The 14,854-nt window shown below is 38.8% G+C and overlaps 1 protein-coding gene and 1 pseudogene across 3 annotated transcripts in view; one reads left to right on the top strand and one right to left on the bottom strand.

Moving 5' to 3' along the window:
* LMAN2L (lectin, mannose binding 2 like) overlaps positions 1-14,854 on the bottom strand; it is a 39,805-nt gene that overhangs the window by 13,112 nt on the left and 11,839 nt on the right. Inside the window, exons 3-5 of one of the 3 annotated variants that reach the window (XM_036750534.1) lie at positions 14,458-14,575; positions 12,678-12,760; positions 757-789 (exon numbers count right to left, since the gene is read on the bottom strand). In XM_036750534.1, the coding sequence (XP_036606429.1) occupies positions 757-789; positions 12,678-12,760; positions 14,458-14,575 (234 nt within the window). Of the gene's footprint in view, positions 1-756; positions 790-12,677; positions 12,761-14,457; positions 14,576-14,854 lie in introns of those variants that run through there. The other 2 variants (XM_036750533.1, XM_036750535.1) reach the window with 2 other exon arrangements.
* On the top strand, positions 8,553-9,482 carry LOC118843119 (annotated as a pseudogene).

The following is a 14,854-nucleotide window of genomic DNA, read 5'->3' as shown; positions in this document are numbered from 1 at the left end:
GTCTTTTTATTTGTATGGTTTGTCTTCCTGATTTGACTCTACACTCCTCAAGGGCAGGGATTGTGCTTTATGTCTCCCGGCATCTCCAATCACATCTACTAGAGTGGTAGGTATTCAAAAATATCTGACAGCTGACTGATAAATTATTCATGGAAAACTGTTCTCATTTAAGATAATTCCTTCCAACTTGAATACTAGAGAATACTAAAGAAGTTCATACTTAGAGATAGTCCTACTAGTGCTAGTGTCGCTGAGTTATTACCCAGTTTAACAATATCCTATTAATGAAAACCCTCTGTTCTTCTACCCACAAGATTCCCCCACAGAATGTTAAACACTGCCAGGTTCCTAACAAATAAGGTGTGTTCTCATCTATTCCACACTCCCTAACCTCAAAAAAAGTGGAGAAGATGCTATTAGCTTAACACCTAATTAATTCAACAACGATTTCCATTAGCAATTCTTTGAATAGAGATGGTTGGATACTCACTCCAGAACAAGGCAAGTCTGGAGATGGAGAGAGGCAGGGATGATGAGATGGTTGGTTACAGAAACATAAAACATGCTACATTTTGTCTGGTAAGCAAGCATCCCAGCTGGAGCTTGATGTCAAAAGTCAACATGCAGGTTTGTGCCTCAAAACAAGGCCAAGAATTAGTGGTACCTGGGACACTAACACAAATTCGATACAAGACCAATGTTGAAGGGACATACATGGGAATGAGGGATGGGAATGGTGTGTCAAGAATTGAGTACCTGGACTCCTGGAGAATATCTCCTCTTCTGGGCCTGGAGGGGTCCAGCAGTTATTACAAAAGAGAGGGCACAACAGGAGACAGGGTCAGAAAGAACTGGCCACTGAGGAAGCATGGCCAAGCTATAGAGGATGAGTACCCTAACCTTAGACCTCCCCGCCATAGGACTAAGAGATTCACCAACACATGCAGGGAGTACAAGAGAATCTAGTTCTCTCTCCTATCTTAGAGGATCAGAAAGTCTGAAGACTTTACTGAAATTGGAGGACTTCTACATTAAAGGAAGGGGCTAAAGCCAGGCTGAATTCTTCTGACCCTGAAATGTTCTTTATTCTTTTCTTTGCCCCACTGTTTCAAATGTAGGACTCCAGGCCTTGTCTAGAACACACAAATTTCATGAAAGTTAAAAAAAAACCCTGATATCAAGAAATTAAGCCCAAAGCGCTACCCAATTGAACTCCTAATGGGCACATACCTATGATTTTCTGTCCTACACTACTTGCACAAGGATGAAGTTCAAGTTGATAAAGGCAGCACAGCAGATTAAAAAAACTATTAGTTACATAACTTTAATTTACAAAAACTGTCACAATTTTGTGACTATCAATACAGAAGATACCGAACTAAAAACTCAGACCTATTCCAGTGGGAACAATGAGACTAGAAGTAAAATTGGAAGTATTTGGACAAGGGCAGGACTGGATTACCTAAAGCTAGAGCATCTCATCACTATCTCACCCCCATAGTGTACAATACCAGCCGGGAGTCTCCAATTGCTCCGAGTCAAACATTACTTATCATGTCCAAGGACAATAGGCAGGAAATCCCACTAACCTTTACTGCTGGCAAGGCTGATCTCTGGCTCTAGAAAGTGGGTTCTGTGATTGTATGGTTGGGTCCAGTATACTCTAACATTCTCATTACTTTATCTTAATCTTGTAATCATGTAGCTAGTATTAAGACTTCAAACGCTACTCAATTCACTGAAACCAGCCAAAAGGTATGATAGAAGGAATACACACCTGAACCCCTACATAATACAGTTTGGATTAGTTGCTCCATCCAGCCTGATCTTAAGTCTGTTAATAAGATATAGAGTCAAACTGTATGTAAGGGTCCACATATGTAAATTAACCTGTGCAGACAGACAACTTGCCCTGAAAAGACCATCTGAGGGGCAGAGACATCAGGCCTAAGGAGATTGGAATCCCAATTAAGGGTGGTAGAGTATTTAAAAACTATAAAATAGAGATCTTCTCAGGTTATTTAAACATGACATAAGTATCTATAGACCTGATTCTTCTGCCTACTTTGACATACATAGAGCCTGCTGAGACGCATCACTCCAAAAACTCCTTAAATCAAACTTTAAGGACCTCTGTGCCCTACATTGGCATTCAGAAAAAGTTCAGAGTGAGATACAGCAACTGGTACATATACAGAAGTATAAAAACAATAAGATCATACCTATGGAAGCAGGAGCCTTTTAAGCAGAGATAATGATAAAAAAGATAAAAGTCTGAAAGGGGATACTGATGATAAAGAGTCAATGGATCAAGAGAATCATGTAATTGAAATGCAACAGTACCATGTCTGTTGATAGGCACACATGAATGCATATAGGTAAATGTGTATATATTCATGTGTCTGTGCACATATGATTGAGAATAATGGGTGTGTGTATATGTGTGTGAGTAGACAGATATAATATGGACACATATACAGGCACTTGTGATAGTTTTTCTTTTTCTACAAAGAAATTTTTAGTCATTGGAAAAGTCAGAGAAGAATTTCAGTGCACAGCAAGATGGAATATGCACTTAATAAATGCTTATTAATTTCTTATATGAACTTAATTTCTGTATGAACTGAAAGTATTCCTAATTTAGGACACGGTGACAGTCTAAAGTTTCCCAGAACAAGTAAGCTTGACTTATTAGGAGCCTTGCTTGCAAGGTGACTTTTTTGATTTAGGTAGTTTCTATAGAAACATCACTGCTTTTCCCCATGAGACCCCATGCATGCTGAAGAAGCTGAGAGCATTTCTTGAAATCGGCAGTGCATTTTTATAGGTGTAATATAAATAATCCATGTAAAAGCTAGTTAGCTCTATGGTTACAAATACTGTTATACATGGGTAACAGTGGGTTATTCATAATGCAACAATAAGAATCTTTTAGAGAAGAATTCCACACAGCCTATCAAGCCTAGGTAATAGCGGGTAACGAATGTACCTATGATATATGACACGAATAGCATGAAAATGAGAGTCATTCTCAGTTTTATTATAATGTAAAGGTTGAAAATGAATGATTTACATTTGACCATAACTTTGAAAAAGTAAAAGCATTAGATTTGCTAAAGAAAATCATTATGATGGAATCCTTGACTCTGAATTCTTATGAAATGGAATGTAATGACTACATATGTATAACCTATAACAAAATGCTTGCCTTCTCAATGAAAGGTGGAGGTTGGGGAGGGAGGAAGGGAGAGAATTTGGAACTCAAAGTTTTAAAAATGAATGTTAAAAATTGTTTTTACCTGTAACTGGGGAAAAATAAAATACTAAATAAAGTTTCAAAAAAAGAAATGGAATGTGAGATGTATGCACAGAAGAAAAAACTCATAAAGGAATTTTCTTATAGATATGTCTCAGAGTAGGTGATTGTAAGATGCTAACAAAGGCATTCTGGTTTTAAAGCTTAGCAAAACTTTTTAATTCCAAACTATTGTAATTTAGATTTTTTTAATTTAGAAAAAAATTAAGGTACCAAAAATGAAGCTAAAAGGAGTAAACTCAAGGGACAGTGATATAACTGGGGCAAGTACTCCCTATTCAACACACTGAAAAGCAATTTGGCAAAAATTAGGTTCACACTGAACAATTTTTGCCATACCACTATATGCTCAAAATATATAACCTAAATATAAAAGGTCACATCATTTAAAAAAAAAAGTAGCGAAGAATGAAAGGAAGGGAGAAATCCTTAACTAATCAAGGGATAAAGGTGATCATAGAAGATAAAGTGGGAAACTTTGATTACCTGAAATTAAAAAGCTTTTGTGGAAATAAAGTCAATGTGGGGAAAACAGGAGAAGCAGTTAACTGGGGGAAAAAAAATCTTTGCAACAAATATCTGCTAAAGTTTTGATATCTCAGATATATAGAAAATTGATTCAAATATGTAAGAACTAAAGAATAGGAAGCTGGTACAGTGAAAAGCGATACAGCTCATCTCTCTCACCCACATACTTCAGCAATCATTAAGAAAAAACACCCTTCATGGAGGTAGGAGGTTGACAGGCATTATATATTGCACATATTTTCAGATGTTTTCAATCAGTTGTGCTGGGTTTTTTTCCCTTTCTGAAAATTACTATTTCTTACATGGGATGGCTCTGAGGGGGAAAAGGAGGCTACTTGGGATAACTATGATGATATAAGAAAAGAAGATATCAATAAACACTTATTTAAGAAAAAACCACCAGACTGAATGGTAATAGAGAAATCAAATTTTACAATTATAATGGTGCCTTTTTCTAGCCAAGGTTGGCACAGACCATCACTGGAGAAGGAATACAGGCAAGAAGGCCCAAAGCCTTCCACCAATGAAGGAAGGCTGGAACCTCTGGACTAGGGATAAGCCTGCTGTGGTCACTCTGGTCCTGCAAAACACAGAGTATTCTAGGTAGGGATCATGGACCAGGGGGCAAGCCTATAACCCTGTCTCTCTGGCCCAGTAGTACCTTCCAGCAACCTAGTAAGGAGTATTAGATCATAAAGCCAGGATTCAAAGTCAAGTCTTCTGACTCCAAACCTAGATTTCTTTCCACTATACCATGCTCTTTAATCACTGGGCCTGTATCACTAGAGAAGTCTGCTCCCATTCTAGAGGCATGTTTTTATGAGGTTTATGTTTTTAATTTCTTAATGTGTATGCATTGCTAGATTTCAATCTGTCTGTTTGACACTGCAGAAGACAGAAGACCATGAAGTTTGGCAAGACTCAATTCAACTCCACAACTATTTATTAAGTACCTACTATGTGCAAGGTATTGTGCTAGTTCAGGGGATACAAAGACAAAAACCAAACAGTCTCTCAAAGAGTTTACACATTCTATTAGGAAAAATATATGATTTACACAAGTAGGTAACTATAAAGTCTATAAAAGGTGATACACAATAATTTCAAGAGGAAAGGAATGATAATTACTTGAGGATCAACAAAGGCTTTATGGGGAAAGGGACCTACATGTGCAAAAATATTTCCAGCAGCCCTTGTCATGTTGACAAAATATTAGAAATTTAAGGGATGCTCATCAATTGGGGAATGGCTGAACAAGCTGTGGTATATGAATGTAATGGAATACTACTGTGCAATGAGAAATGATGAACAGGCAGATTTCAGAAAAACCTGGAAAGACTTGTATGAACTGATATAAAGTGAAATGAGCAGAACTAGGAAAACATTGTATACAGTATCAGCAAGATCATATGGTTATCAACTATGAACAACTTAACTCTTCTCAGCAACACAGTGATCCAAGACTAGTACAAAGGACTCACAATGGAAAACACTATCCACATCCAGATAAAAAAGTGATGGACTCTGAATGCAGATCGAAGAAAACTTTTTTCACTTACTTTATTTTTTTTTCATGTTTTTTTCCCTTTGATTTGTTTCTTCTTTCATAAATGTGACTAATATAGAAATATGTTTTACATAATTGCACATTTATAACCTATATCAAATTGCCTGCCATTTTAGGAAAAGAGGAGGGGAGGGAGGGAGAAAAATTTGGAACTCAAAATCCTGTAAAAAATAAATCCTAAAAACTGTCTTGACATGTAATTGGGAAAAAAATTACTAAAAAAAAAAAAAAGAAAGAAAGGCCTTATGCAGCAGGGCTTATGCACCTGGGCTGTGCTTTGTAAGGAAACTGGAGTTTCTACAATCTAGATGGGTATTCCGAACAAATTCCACTTGTGAAAATTCAGAAGCAGGAGATGGAATGTCATCTATAGAGAAATTAGCTTAATAAAACCATTCACAGGCATACTACTTAACTTAAAAAGAAAATACTTGAAGAGGAATAATATGAAATAACATCATAAATGTAGTGGAAGCCATATTGTATAGGGCTTTAAATACCAGGCTGAAGGTTTTATATTTTATTTTAGAATAGGAAGCTATTGAAGATTTTTTTGTGACATACTCAAGTCCATGTTTTAGAAATATCAATTTAGAAGTTGTGTGAAGGATGGATTAGAGAGGGAGAAACTGGAGGCAAGGAGATCAATTAGGAGGCTACTGCAATAGTCCAGTGGGGGGCGGGGAGATAAGTTTCTGAATGAGGGGAATGAATGGACATTATCTCAGCAGGCTTAATCTTGAATGTAGTGATCAGAAGCAGGGTAGGCAGAAGTGAGTAAATAGTTGTATGAATTTCTCATCACATGGCTTGGAATGGCCTGTCTTTTATAGATTCCAAACCTACAACCAACCTATAGTACAACCTGTTAAGTCTGACACCTGCCAGGGTTGGCATGGGGGCAAAAAAAAAAAGACTGTAGGCAAGTTGGTTCCTTATATTGCTGAAAATTACCATACATTTGGACTGATGTTCAGAGAAATACAGAATGAGTTTGCATACTAGTATCAGCTAATATTATGCTCAATAAATCAACAGACATCATACAATGTCGGGGCTTAGGTTATAATCCCCAAAATCAAAAAAACTGAGGAGTGGAAATATTTCCTAAAACATAAAATGCCGAGATTTGTGATATTTCCATTCAAATCATAAAATTCCAGGATCCAGCCATACATAAATTCTGGCTACATGACTTAAACGTAAAGGGCGAAATCATAAACATATAAGAGGAGCAAGGAAGTAAAACCACCTTTCAGATTTATAGATATGGGAAGAGTCCATGACCAAACAAGAGATAAGAGAGAATCACAGAAGATAAAATGAGTAATTTAGATTATAGAAAAAGTTTTTATACAAAGAAAGCAAAAGCAGCTAAAATTAAAAGGGAAACAGGTAACTAACTGGGGGTGAAATATTTGGAAGACATTTCTCTAATAAAGGTCTTATATCTAAGATATTTAAGAAAATGATTGTAATTTTAAGAATAGCCATTACCCAACAGATAAATTGTCAAATATGAACAGGCGCTTTCATTCAAAAGAAAAAGTGTTTCTTCAAAGGAAGACATCTAAGCTATCAATAGCCATATGAAAAAATGCTGCAAATGACTAATAAGCAGTGATTGGTACGTATTAAGGCAATTCTGAGGTTTCACCTGATATCCATCATGTAGGTTAAAATAAATACATAAAAGCTAGACTTTATATAGTGCTTTAAAATTTGCAATGTGCTTTACAAATAGTATTTCATTTTATCCTTACAATAACCTAGAAATTGGATCCCATTATTGTCTCCATTTTACAGATGAGGAAACTGAGGCAGTTAGCAGCTAAGTGACTTGCTCAAAGTCACACAGCTAGTAAATGACTGAGGCTAGATTTGAACTCAGCTCTTCCTAATATAAGGGTTAACACTATATCCACTGTGCCACAAAAAAGACAATAAAGGAAAATGGTAAATGCTAAGAGGCAGTGAGAAAACAGGTACTTTTAGTCAAGCTACGATTCAATCCAGCTATTCTGGAAATCAGCCAATTTAGAAATATGCACACACACAAAAATCACTAGAATCTGTACATACCTTTTGACCCAGCAATATGACTACTAGGCCTATAGCCTCAGAAATTAAAGAAAGAATAAAAGGATATATATGTATAAGATTTGGAATAGCAGCTCTGGAATCTAAAGCATAGGGTGTCCATCTATTGGGGGAAGGTTAAGGAGTCTCTTCTTTGAGACTAAGGAGGAAAAGGACATAGTAGCCAAAAAAAAAAAAAAAAAAAGAGGATCATCAAGGAATATTTTTTAAAATGCAGAGAAGAAAATAGAAGAAAGACCAGAAAGAAGCACTGACAAGACACCTTTGAGAGCTTCAGGTTGAACTTATTATATACTTAAAAAAAAAAGAAAGCTGGACATAAGTTTTGTGCACAATCCTCTTACTCTGTTCTGCGTGTGTAAAAATGTCCATTTTATATGGTGTTTAAATTCCAAATCAAAATCAAATTTAAAAAAAAAAGTCCAGACCTTTCCATCTACACTGCAGGTGGACTTTTATATGTACTGTCTCCCCCAGCTGGAGTATAAATTCCTTGGGACCAAAGGCTATCCTGTCCTTTTTACCTGGGTGCTCAGTGCTTAGCATAATGTTGCAAATGGTAAGCATTTAAAAATTTATCTTTCTTTTCTTTCATTACTTCATCCATCCCCAGTTTCTTGAAGAGAGATAAAGTCAGATCCTATAAGAGCTATACTTCTGTCTTTTCCATCAAGCAAAGTCTCTTATCCTAATTACAACATTCACTCTCTGAAACAATATTTTTGCATTCCCTGAAACTTTAAGTAAATTCCCATTTTCATGTGAGAAACTACTGACCATCAGCTGAGGGCTTTGTGATTAAAAAATAAAGAAGACTGGAACAAGTATGTAATCAGTATTTACACAGCTCTTTATGACCCTGGTAATTTCTATGTGGCCTATGTGGCTAAGAAATAATACCCTTCTGGCTTTTGGCTTTCCTCCCAAGCTCAGTGCCAGGTTCTGCTGCTTCAGTTGCATCCCTGAAACTAGATAGTGAAAGTCAGAGTCAACAGATTTGGCCATATTGGGCACCTGGTGACCAGGGATGCGTTCACCTCAGGTGGAGCAGACATCATGGCCATCAATGACCCCTTCACTGACCTCAACTACATGGTTTATATGCTTCAATATGATTCCACCCAGGGCAAGTTCAAGGGCACTGTCAAAGCTGAGAATGGGAAGCTGGTAATCAATGGAAAAGCCGTTACCATCTTCTAGAAGCGGGATACCACAATATTGAATGGGGAGATGCTGGAGCCTAGTGTGTTGCAGAGTCCACTGGAGTCTTTACCACCATGGAAAAGCCTGGGATTCACTTAAAGGGTGGAGCCAAGTGGGTCATCATCTCTGCCCCTTCTGCTACTGCCCCAATGTTTGTGATGGAAGTGATCCATGAGAAACATGGTAATGCCCTTAAGATTCTCAGTAATGCCTCCTGCACTACCAACTGCTTGGTCCCCATGGCCAAGGTCATTCATGACAACTTTGGCATTGTGGAAGGATTCATGACTACAGTTCATGCCATTACTGCTACCCAGAAGACAGTAGATGGCCCCTCTGGTACTGTGGCATGATGGGCATGGTGCTACCCAAAACATCATCCCTGCTTCCACTGGTGCTTGTAAGACTGTAGGCAAGGTCATACCTAAGCTGAAGGGGAAGCTCATAGGCATAGCCTTCCATGTTCCTATTCCCAATGCATCTGTTGTGGATCTGACCTGCCACCTGGAAAAACCTGCCAAATATGATGATATCAAAAAAGTAGTGAAACAAGCATCAGAGGGACCCTTGAAGGGCATCTTGGGCTACACAGAGGACCAGACTGTATCCTGTGACTTTAACAGCAACACCCACTCTTCTACCTTTGATACTGGTGCTGGTATTGCCCTCAATAACCATTCTTTCAAGCTCATTTCTTGATATAACAATGAGTATGGTTATAGCAAGCGTGTGGTAGACCTCGTGGTCTACATGGCCTCCAAGGAGTAAAGTGGAAAGCTATCCTTCATCCCCAGCCAAACAAAAGGAGATCCATGACTGGGGAGCCTACATTCCTAACCTACATTCCTATACTGGGGATCCCGTATTCCATTCATATCCTCATCCCAAAGCACCCCTGTAGTGCTGCACTGAACTCTCATCTATTTTTCTCATATGAGTTTTTGATCATCATTACCTTCTTTGCATTATAACTCCAAAATCATAACAGAAATAGTTGATATTTACAAAGTAGCATTTTAAAGTTTGCAAAATCACTTAGACACATAATCTCACTGGATCCTCACAACCCCGGGAGGAGTTAGTATTATCCCCATTTTATCTTGAAGGTGGGAATCTGCTTCTCTCAGACATACTTGTGAAAATCATAAAATCATAGATCTAGTCCTGGAAGGGACCTCAGAGCTGCCCCTGGTCTCCCAGGTAGGCAGCCAGAGAGTGCAGTGGATAGAGTGCCAGGCCTGGAATCAGAAAGACCTGAGTTTCAAATACAGCCTCAGACATTTCTTAGCTCTGTGATCTTGGGCAGGTCATTTAACCTCTATTTGCCTCAGTTTCCTCATCTGTAAAATGGGGATAATAATACCACCTACCTTCCAGGCCTATTGTGAGGATCAATTGAGATATTAGCTGTAATGTGCTTAGCACAGTGCCTAATACATAGTAAGCACTACAAAATGTTAGCTATTATAATTGTCTGAGGCAGAATTCAAACCCAGATCTCTCCTGCCTCCACTATACCATATTTCCTAGAAACAGGGAAGAAAGGGAAGTCATGTGTTCTCACAGAAGAACCTCTGTCAGTGACTTGTGCTGTGTCAGTGATGGGGTACTTCCCACCTACCACCACTCTTCTGTGCCTCATTTTACTGTATGGCAAAGTCAGGGTCACAAGAAGTTCAATATGTACCCATCTATCTCTTGCTTGTGTCAGTGGATTATAGGTATGTACATCATGCCATGAACAGAACACAAAAGGGTTTTTTTGATTGCTGGGTTTGTTTTTGGTTTTGTTTTGTTTTGTTTTGTTTTGGAGGGGGAGAGGTAAGCCTTCATACCTTATAACCAATTCAAGTTACCTTAACAGTTTGATAAGCAGTATCCTAAGAAATGAATATAAAATCTAAGTTCAGATAGCAATTGTCTATTCAACATAGGGAAGTACCATACAGTGGAAAAAATGCAGGGTCTAGAGTCAAAGGGTATGCCTTCAAAATACCTTTTCTGGTAATTATTACTTGTGTGATCTTGGGTAAGCCACTTAAACTCCCTGGCCCTAAGTTCCTTCATCTGTTAACTAAGGGGGCTGGACTAGATAACATCTGAGGTCCCTTCTAGCTCTAGTACTATGAACCTTTTACCAAATCAGCAATATGTCTAAAAAAAAGCAGCCTCAAAATCTCAAGGACAGAACTGCCCCCACAGAAGTAAAAACCAAATGGAGAAAAAGATCTCGAGAGTAGTTACAAAACAATTCTCAGGCCAAAAAAAAAAAAAAAGCCTAAAAAAGAAATAGCAACTGTGCCTCCTGGCCTGTTTCATATTGAAAATATCGATGATGACCATGAAAAAATTACAGAAATACCAACTAATTAGAAGGAGAATCCTGATAACTGACCATTAAGAAGAATGAGATATATAGGGATGTGACTCCACATGAACTCAGCATTGTCTTTAAAGAAATGGCAGTTTGGCTTGGGGCAACATCCTCAGACTTACCTTGCTCCCTGGACACCCCATTCTAGTGAAAATGACCTACTTCTTACTACTCCCTGGGCTACAAATTGCACCTCCCACCTCTGCACCTTTGTACATGCTGTCCCCCATGCCCAAAACACACATCCTTCCCATTGTACCTTGTTAGAATCCTCTTCTTCCTCAAGGTTCAACTCAGAACAGTTCCTAAGGAATCCTTTCCTCAAATTATTCCTGTTCTTCCCCTTCTCAAATTATTGTGTATTTGCATGTATGTACACATACACACATACATACACACACACACACACACACACACACACACACACTTATGAAACGTCATCTCCTCCCAGTAGAATGTAAGCTTCTTATAGCACAGACTTATTTCATTCTGTCTTTGTATCCCCAACACCCAGGACATAATCAGTAAATCACACTTACTGAATTCAATTCAACCCCTACGTCTTAGAATCCTTTTTCAAGACTAACAACCCTCTCTCCTTGGCATATAAAATAACTTGACACACTGATCCCAGAAATGCAGCATAAAAAGGCTACAACTTAAAAACATCAGATAGTCCCACTGCTATGTAGCAGAATGAGTTTACCCACTAAGGCCTCCCTTTCCAACTTCTACAATGAGCTTTTACTTTATTCCCATCTCTGTCTTCCTTCTCACACAATCTTCTTATTTATGTTATGAGTAAAAGAAACCTAATTACACTATAATCTTTCTTGCCCCCAATGTCAGTCCCACAGAGCAGAAATGAACAATTCTACTCCTGCTGCCTATTTAAAGAGATCTGAGGAACCCTGAAGAACAGCAGTTTCCTCACACGATCATATTCTAAGGCAAAGAATTGCTGGGATTCTGAGACCATTTTTTTTTTGTTTTTTTGGCAGGGCAATTGGGGTTAACCGACTTGCCCAAGGTCACACAGCTAGTACATGTGTCAAGTGTTTGAGGCCGCATTTGAACTCAGGTCCTCCTGATTCCAGGGCCAGTGCTCTACTCACTGCGCCACCTAGCTGCCCCTGAGACCATTTTCCTATGTAAGCTTTCATATGGAAGATAGTAGTTGCTCCTCAGCTTTGAGGGTATGAAGATAAGGATAGCAGCAGAGGAAAAAAGATCATCCATGTTAGTTTATATATGTGTGCATGCATGCACTCACAATCACAAACACAGACAAGTATGAAGCACAATAATTAGCTAGAGAAATATGAACAATAGTTAATGAGGACTATGAAAAACAGGTCACATATGAAATGTGAACGATCATTAATACCAGAAAAAAAGTCCCCTTCTATAACCACTATTCTTTCCCCTTTACACACACACAAAAATTTCTAAAGTCCAACAGGCTAGGCAAATAATGTAAAATTACTTTCTATTCAATCACCTTTCAAAACCTTTGTCAATCAACTTTCCTAGGGAATAGGAATTGTGAAATCACTACTGTTAATGTATGTTTTGCCACTTGTTCTTACCTCTTGCTGCTTTTCCTCATTGGGATAGGTGTCTACAAATACTCCCAGTCCTACAAAGTTGTCCTTGCTCCCAAAGACAGGCCCTAAAAGAATGAAAATACAAAGATCAATCAAAACAAAGTTTTGAACATTCCAACACTCTTGAGTAGGAAAAGTTCAAGTGAATTTCATGCCTTATTTGGAGGGGAAAGCCAGGGAGCAAGAGAGAGTGCCATCCCAAACTCATTAGCCCCACAGCAGCTTCCCTCACTGCCAAGGATGCCCAACTGCACAGATTTCTGCTTCAGAAACACTCAGGGAAGACTATTCCCCCAAGATATGGAGGTGAATTCCCAAGTTCTAAATTGTGGGACAAAGCTTTGTAATTCTTAGAGGTTAGACCAAGTTAAGCCTTCCATCTCCTTGAAGAGGGGTTACCTGAGCAATAAGAGTTTAGACTAGACATTTTCTCTGATCTCCGCAACCTCTCAAAACAATTCAAAACAGAAATTATGCACCAAAGATAAAGCAATTTCAGCTGTTTCCATGGTCCAGGACACCCAGATTCAAAAAAGAGGAAAAAAATACTCTCCAAAAACCTAAGAATAGATTCTCACTGACTCTGAGCTTACTCAGTATTCTGCCCCTGCTTCTCATTCTACTAGTAGTGAGGCCTTACGAGCAGATCCAAGGAAATGACCCAGACTTACATAGAAACTTACCCTTGCATCTTATTTCCCCTCCCTTCCTCTTTCCAGTGCCATAGAGACCCTAGCTCCAGACTGCAGAAATTTGCTCAGGCCTTGATAGCCATCTTGGCCACAGCCCTTCAGGAGCAAAAGCCTGCTAGGGGCTGCAACCTGGAAGCATCAGTGCTGCAAAGCTCTGAACAGCTGGTGCCAGTGAAAGCAGGCTCTGAACTGATGGTTCCAGATAGATAACTAAGGAACAGAAAGAGTAGGAGAGGTTACTGGGACAGGACATGGTGTGTGTGAGGAACTGTGTGGTACTCCGCTAACCAAGAGGGAAAAAGCACAGTATCCAAGTATCCATCTGGGACCAGTTCTGATCATCCAAAAGTCAGCTGGGGCAGAGACCTATGCTGGTGAACCATCATGAGTTGCTCAGTGTGTCAATGTGGGAGGAGGCTGAAACAATTTTAGATCCAGCCCCAAGGAAAACACAATCAGAGGGGAAGGAGTCAGGAAGTGAGTAATGAAGAAAATAAGGGGGGGAGGGAGGGTGGAGATTGAAAGGGTGGGGCTGGTGGGGAGATTTCAGGAAGAAAAAATTCTCAAAGACCTTGAATATAAGCAAATAAGTCCAGGAAAAACAGTAATGATCTCCAGGTCTAGCAAACAAGTCCAGGCATCTCTGAATAAATAACTGTAAAATGAAGGAGAATGATCCATCTCCTTGGAGACAGCAGCAACAGTGACTCTAGTTCCATAAGCAGAAATCTTTAATTCTCCCCTATGACTTAGTTCTGTTAAGATTCTTCAGGGTATGTGACTGTTAGGGTTGGGCTCTGTCTGTGCTTTCAGCAGTGAACATGCCAAGTGGTAGAAAATATAAAACCTAGAGGCTATTAATAATGAACAAAAAGCCATTTGGAGATTAAGCCAAACCTATTTGTTTAGCCAGGATTTTAGACCCATTCTAAAGTTGAGGCTTGTTAGCCATAAACACAGATGCCAAAGTAATTCACATTCTACAAAGAAAGCTACCTTCTGTATCTTCTGCAAAGGTTCAAATCTTTCCACACCCCACACAAAGAGACTCTAGACAAAGGTACTGATACCTGACTGCATCCGATCCTTTGTATACCAGATTGCAAAGCCATCCCCATTGAGATTTTTCTTTCCTTGTCCATGGATTTTGAAATGTACCTGCAGTTCCCAGTCTCTCAAATAGCAAGGCTACAAAAAAGAAAAAGGATGAGTCAAGAGAAGGATGAGCTGCCAGGCCCTCAGTTCCCCAACAGCAACCTACACACAGGGAAAATGAACGAATAGTTAACACAATAACAACTAGAAACTAAAGAAACTAGGACTTGAGATCTAAGACTTGCTAAATTTAAGTGAAATCCTGTTTCCTATATATGTATAACATTAATATGAGAAGAGAATCAACTGATTAGAGGCAAGCTCTCTCAAGTTCTTTATAAAACAGAAATGTTATATGCTCCCTTCACTCAA

The sequence above is a fragment of the Trichosurus vulpecula genome, chromosome 3 (assembly GCF_011100635.1).
Source record: "Trichosurus vulpecula isolate mTriVul1 chromosome 3, mTriVul1.pri, whole genome shotgun sequence".
NCBI classification, from domain to species: Eukaryota; Metazoa; Chordata; class Mammalia; order Diprotodontia; family Phalangeridae; genus Trichosurus; species Trichosurus vulpecula.
This window is presented reverse-complemented; position numbering and strand designations above follow the sequence as displayed.